The 7,186-nt window shown below is 30.9% G+C and overlaps 1 protein-coding gene across 3 annotated transcripts in view; it reads right to left on the bottom strand.

The window, feature by feature from the left end:
* Positions 1-1,415: 1,415 nt before the first annotated feature.
* The window catches only part of LOC140063248 (phospholipid-transporting ATPase ABCA1-like), a 52,259-nt gene continuing 46,488 nt past the window's right edge, over positions 1,416-7,186 (bottom strand). For all 3 annotated transcript variants that reach the window (XM_072109763.1, XM_072109766.1, XM_072109765.1), the window contains exons 69-75: positions 6,987-7,096; positions 6,108-6,216; positions 4,840-4,974; positions 4,482-4,585; positions 3,686-3,881; positions 3,419-3,556; positions 1,416-2,770 (exon numbers count right to left, since the gene is read on the bottom strand). In XM_072109763.1, coding sequence (XP_071965864.1) covers positions 2,675-2,770; positions 3,419-3,556; positions 3,686-3,881; positions 4,482-4,585; positions 4,840-4,974; positions 6,108-6,216; positions 6,987-7,096 — 888 coding nt within the window. In that variant the 3' untranslated portion in view covers positions 1,416-2,674. The remainder of the gene's footprint in view (positions 2,771-3,418; positions 3,557-3,685; positions 3,882-4,481; positions 4,586-4,839; positions 4,975-6,107; positions 6,217-6,986; positions 7,097-7,186) is intronic.

The raw sequence follows: 7,186 nt of genomic DNA, 5'->3' as shown, positions 1-7,186 counted from the left end.
CAAAAGTATGCTTAGAAATTGTAATACCAATAGAGTAAGAAGTATCATCTAGAAGATTACGAACATATCGTATACAAGAAGAAGGAACGGGTAGTGTTCTCTCTCAGTTTAGGTGAACTGAATGCTTAACAAGGCCAACAGCCATTAAGTCGCGTGCTACAATGCATAGTGATACCGGATCGACAGGCAGACCGACAGACAGACCGACCGACATAGTGAACTATAGAGTCGCGTCCACGCGACTAAAAAGGCATAATTTTGACGAATTTTTCAACTTTTTGATCAAAAACGTGCTCAAATTATCCAATTCGACGTGCTCGTATGACGTAATTTTAAGTCGAAATTTTTTAAAAGTTGGTAAAATTATTAGAAAAGGCTGCAAAAACATAAATCACGCGAAAAAAGTATGTATTTAACGCTACGTGCGCACCGCGCGCGTATGGGAATTTTTGACATGCTCAAAATGACAAAAAACGCGTAGAAAGTTGATTAAAAATTTATTTTGCGCATTTTAAAATTTTAAATGCGCGTGCGCGCGTAACTTTGTGTAAAACACACATTTTTTTTTCAACAGAAAGTTAGCGTCTGATATAAATTAAACTTATGCAAAGTTTCAATTTAAAATATTGTTTGGTTTTTGACCTATGTTAAATACAAGAAAATCATTAAATCGCGCGTAAATCACGTTGCGCAACTCTAACGTCATTCACAATGCACAATTTCACGTAAATGCCTACATGTTGACATCAAAACAGTTCAAAAAGTACAGAAAAGCGATAAAACGCATAGTGATACCGGACCGACAGACAGACCGACCGACCGACATAGTGAACTATAGGGAATTTAGTCTTTAGTTTTGATTTATGTATGTGCAAAAGAACAAACAAGAAAGAAAGACAATAAAGATTATTATATAGAGTCGGGTCCACGCGACCAAAAATGACCAAAATTCGACCCTTTTATTTTTCGATATAAATGGTTACTATAGCACAATAGACATGCGCAGAACGCCTTATTTGAGTCTGCGCATGTATATTATGCTATAGTAAGCAATTATATCAAAAAATAAAAGGGTCGAAAATTGGCCATTTTTTGAAAATTTCCCTGTACTATAAAACAGGGATTTTTTCGAAAAATTGCCAAAATTCGACCTTTTTATTTTTCGATATAAATGGTTATTATAGCACAATAGAGATGCGCAGAACGCCTTATTTGACTCTGCGTATTGTAATTATGCTTTAGTAAGCAATTATATAAAAAAATAAAAGGGTCGAAAATTGGCCATTTTTTGAAAAATTGCTTTTTATTTTTCGATATAATAGACATGCGCAGAATGGATTAATCAACTCTGCATATGTAAATTATGATATAGTAACCAGTTATGTCTAAAAATAAAAATCGAAATTTAGCAAATGTTATGTGTCATGACGAAGTTAGGTGGAAAAAGGGGAAAAAACGAAATATTATTGGAGAACGAATTTATGTAATTTGTATCAAAATTATTTATTTGATAAAACTAACTAAAATCAATACAGTATAAGAAAACTAACATTCACACAACAAACTGAGCAATACTTACAATACGAATTTGTTGACGTTGGGATAAATTAAAATGCTGATGCCAACATTTATTATGTAATGTTAATTAAGTTTGTTGAATGTCAATATAAAAGAGAAACAACCCTAATCAACAGCCATTAGAAAATATAGAAATCTGAATATATTCCTAATACATTAGAAAAAAACACTCAATTAAAACCAGTGTATTAATTGATCAAATATCAACAATCATATTTATATCATTTGCATTGGTATATGCCATTTTTTAAGAATAAATAAAATCAAAAGCATTGATAAAACAGGCAAAGCTAACTAATATTACTTTTGTTTATATATTATTTAGATATTTATCAAATATTACCTCTAATATTAGCTTGCTTTTGATTTACAACAACCGCCTTAAAATAAAAGTATTGTATTAATTGATTCAAAATGTTTATTTGTTTATCAATTTATCATGATTAATTCACTTTATCTTAAAATTCTAATCTATTCATTATAATATTAATTTCGCATTTAACAAATTTGTATTATTTTAACAAAGAATCTATACAACCAATGATTATGTTTAAATAAAATAGTATAAAACTTACTCCAAATAAAGGGATAGTATGAGTAAGTTATATACTATGCTAATAATCTATAGTTATTTTAGTATTTCATATGATTTGGTAATTTTCTAGTCAAAATAACAATATGTATCGAAAACGAAATGGTAAAACAATTACTGTAACTTTACATCGTGTGGTTCTTCTAAATATAAAAATAAGATTTTTATGTTCTCCACAATATTCACCTGGTTATTAAACATTCAAAATCAATCAATTTCTTTAAATATCAATATTTTTCTTTTATGATTAATTTTTATAATAATGATTAATTACTACTTCTGATTATTACTACTGTTTTTTTGGTGTGTTTTTTTGTGATTTTAACATGATTAAGTATTTTAACATGATTAAGTATTGGCCCATCTGCACTTTTTATAAAAAACCATTTTGGACTTCATGTGGGTTTTTTTTTTCTTTGGTACTTTTGTTGGAATTTGTTTTGTTATGTTTTTTGACGAATAAAGAATGTATGTATGTATTTTTTACTATAGTATTTCATGTTTCTAAACATTTTCAGCTTCAACTGCAAAGTTATCGTACACGTTGGCACTAGGTTCTTCAATACCATCAGTCTGTTTGCTAGCAAAGTTAAGGAAGACCTGCAAATACAATTTATTTATATATATTTATAGTACCAATTTTACAAGTAATAAGAAAAGTAAATAGGAAAATAATATTGATAAATAAAATGTAAGGTAGAAAAATTAAATGGATAGATCATAAGTAATAAGTGAAGATGAAAAGGAGGTACAACGAAAGAAATTTTTGTGGGAGAAAGAGATAAACGAAGATATGTCAACATGAAATATATAGATAGATAGACTGAAGAAATTAAATGATATTGAAACATTCAATGCATTTCAAATATAAAGAATAAAGTATGGTTCACCAAAATTTGATAAAATGCAGAGAAATTTTGCGGCTAAGTAGGTAATTTACCTAATTAGATGATACCCTTTGTTAAAACAAGATATTTTGTACAAAATTTTATTTTTGAAACTTATTAAGATTAGAAACAGTTAACATTACTTAAAAATCATTTTATTTTCTTTTGTTGCTTTTAAGCTTTTATTTTTTTGTATAAATCTACATTTTATTTTTTAAAGTATTCGTGTTTATTTTGTATCCCGTTTCATTTGCCTGTTTTGTAATATTTTATTTTATAATGTATTATTTTGTCTTTTGATCTTTGAATAAAAAATGTCAGTAGAATTGAGAAAATAAAACATTAAAAACTGGGCACTTACTTGTTCAAGACTGGTTTGTGTCACCGAGTAATCTTCAATCATAAGCGCTCTTTTATTGTGTTCAAGTTTTCCAAAGATATCTGCAAGTGTGGCGCTCTTCATTGGAAGTTCGTACTGAACTAAATTCAAATGACATTCCTGAAAAACAAAACTGAAATATTTCAGATTTATTTCCGGTAATTTCTTCAAATTGGGTAAAATTTTATAACAATTCATATTTTCCGATATTACTCAAAAAAATAAAAAATGCTTTCTAAAATAGCGTACCTTCAGGACAGCAGTTGGGTAATGTTGAATGAAGTATGCTGTTATTTGTCGAACAGCCTGTTCATCAGTTCCACGAATGATTATTGTAAAATTATCACCAAACCGACTCTTCACGTGTTGTGGACTTCCGATACACTTGAATTTACCGTTAACCATGATTGCTAAACGGGTACAAAGAGCTTCACATTCTTCCATGCTAGTGACAAACAATGAATGTTTGATGAGTGCAATGGTACCAATATTTCCATGAGGTGAAAGAGGAAATGCTCTATTTTCATAGGCAAACGCATTGCAACAAATTTGCAGTCGAATTTAACGAAAAATGCACTGTTGATGTGGCATGAGTTTAATGTTGAATGTCTTTTATGAATTATTATGAAAATCAATATATGGCATGAAAAGTCAACATATAATAGATAAAGTCTTATATAAGTAAAAGATGATCTTTAGTAGGTATTACATACCATTCTGAGATGAGAGTGAATCTTATAGAAAGTAGTACAGTTTATTTTTTTTTTATATTTACGTAATGTTACTTTCAATGGACCAGAGATTAGGAAATAAAAGATTGAATGAATAAATGGATTGTTTATTGAATATCACATGACCCACAATCCTCCCATCAAATGAGACAAGAATCTATACTTAGGTGTTATATGTGAGTACTGCATATGAAAACAAAAACAATGACAAATACCTAAGTACTTTTTCACAGAAGCACATAATATACTTTTTCTGTATATCATTTGGATTTTAGTTTTCTTTATTTCATTCAATAGTGAGATAAGACACTAACCTATGTGAGGTAAGTACGACAGATTTTCCTGCTTTCAATTCACTACTGATCATCTTCCAAACCTTGCGTCGACTGCCTGGGTCCATACCAGTTGTAGGTTCATCCTAAGAGAACAGAGATAAGCCATTCAACTATGAAGTTAAACATATGGGTTCTTAAGATCCTACATTTATATTGTACAATTGGTATACTGTAGGAAAACTACAACTGCATTTGGAGAGGTTTGGAAATTGGAAGAAACAGCTTCTAGCATCATGCATAATATTGCAGTGAGTAGGCTAGCCTAGTAAGAGTGAAAATAAGCCTACTGTAAATGTGATGGTAGAATGGGTCTAATTAAACATTAAACATCACTTACCAAAAATACAATATTTGGGTTTCCAATAAGAGATATAGCAGTTGACAGTGATCTCTTCATACCCCCACTGTATGTATTGACTTGTCTATTGATGTAATTATCCATTCCCAGTCTTCTTGTGATGACTGGAACAACCTAAAAATACAAGAATTGTTTAATTCAACTCCTAAAGCTCTGTCTACACTATCAAACTTATTTGACAAAAAAATGTGATGTGTACCCAAATATGGTAGTAATTTGACATCATCATGAGCATACTATGCACACATTACAGTATGTTTACCCCTTAAAGCTATGTCTAACTTTATGTGACAAAAAAAGTGTGCTGTGCCCAAATATGGTAGTAATATGACATCATCATGGGTTTGAGAATAGGCCCTACCATGCACACATAGTATGTTTACCCCTTAAAGCTATGTCTAACTTTATGTGACAAAAAAAGTGTGATGTGCCCAAATATGGTAGTAATATGACATCATCATGGGTTTGAGAATAGGCCCTATGCACACATAGTATGTTTACCCTTTAAAGCTCTGTCTAACTTTATGTGACAAAAAAAGTGTGATGTGGCCAAATATGCTAGTAATATGATATCATCATGTCCATATAACTTAGATAAGATTATTAATATATACATTGTTGATAATGTTATTGTATTTTGCATGCGTTGTAACGTTGTAATTAAGTGTATTCTTTTTCCCCACAAGAAAAATTTCATACTGTACTATGTTGGTTTGTATGACAATAAAAGATCTGTATCCAAAAAAATCCAGAAACATTTCAACAGAGCAAATTTTTACTCAGGGAAAATAGATTTCCTTTCGTTTTGGTTTATTTCTGGTTTGGTTTGTATGACAATAAAAGATCTGTATCTGTATATTTGGGCATAAAGGTCTTTGCGATTTAATGCAGAGTCTATTTATTCAATCTTTAACAAAGCATTATGGTTATCGATATTTTTAGACTAGTATTATTTCATTTTTTATTTCATTTCATAGTAACATTTATTTCCTTCATAATATACAAAATAAATAATATAATACAAAATTCATGACGAGAACTAAAATCAAATTAGTAAATAATAATAAATGGTATATAGGAATAAAGTAATTACCATAACGGAATATGAAAACAATAAATTATTGTGCTAATTATGCCTAAATTATTATTAAAAAATGCATTAAAATGTTTCTAATTTCATTTTCTCTTGGGCATTATGGTTCTGATATTCCAAGACTAATTTACAGAGCTTAAGAGAGAACATTTACCTTTTTGATTTCTTTTGATGACATTCCTTTGATCAACCCATAACACACCAGCATCTCTTTTCCAGTTGTCAAATCACAAACAGCATCTTTTTGAGGACAATATCCAATTCTAAATACATATTTTCAAATATAAATAAAATCTGTGTCAAGAATGTTACGAGCAAGTCAAATGGCTGAGCGGTTAAGGCAGGGGCGTCCTTTCCCGCACCTAAAGAGCCAACAATATTGGCAAGGGTTCGAGGCCGACTCGCTCCTAGTTCTGGTGCTGGAACAAGTTTTCCCGGACTATAAACTGTAGTTCCAGTGTATACAGTTATAACCCGTGTGCACTTTAAAGAACCCAGTTCATCATTCGAGACCAATTGGGGGTTACCCCGGTGAACTGGTTTGCAAAATAGCCCCTGCATCAGGGGGATTACCACCTATCTGATAGGACAGTGATTAATTTACTATTGGTAATCCTTGGCCACATGTGCCTAAAGACATAAGATAAAATATGTAATCTACTGCTGTAAGACAACCTATGACATTCCCTAGAAAGTTATCAACAAAACTACAATGATGATAAAAGTGTGTCCCATATTTATTCTGAACGTAGAAGAATGAGCTGTTAGGAGCTCATTGTACTAAATATCAGCATTATGTGGTAGGGTGGCCAGTTCTTTTCCAAGCTGCCTTCATCCTTTTTCAAACCAGGTACTCATTTACAGAGTGTACTGAGAGTTCTTATCAGGAATTGAACCTGGGTCTTTCTGTATGATAGTCAGGCATCCTAATACTACTCAGCTACCTCGTTCATTTCAAGGGAAAGTGTCAACTTAAATGACTGTACTACGGTAACATAAACAGATGTTCACTGGAGTTTTCATATAATCATACCTGCTTTTTTTGTTGATGCTGACTTTACCAGCCGTTGGTTCTATATCGCCTGTCAATATCTTAAATGTAGTAGTCTTACCAGCTCCATTTACACCCAATAGTCCGAAACACTACAACAAGAAGAATGTTATATATAGGTATAATGTGACATTCTTCATTGAAACTGTATACACTATCATTATTCAACACAGATATGCAGA

Source organism: Antedon mediterranea, chromosome 11, assembly GCF_964355755.1.
Source record: "Antedon mediterranea chromosome 11, ecAntMedi1.1, whole genome shotgun sequence".
Taxonomy (NCBI): domain Eukaryota; kingdom Metazoa; phylum Echinodermata; class Crinoidea; order Comatulida; family Antedonidae; genus Antedon; species Antedon mediterranea.
This window is presented reverse-complemented; position numbering and strand designations above follow the sequence as displayed.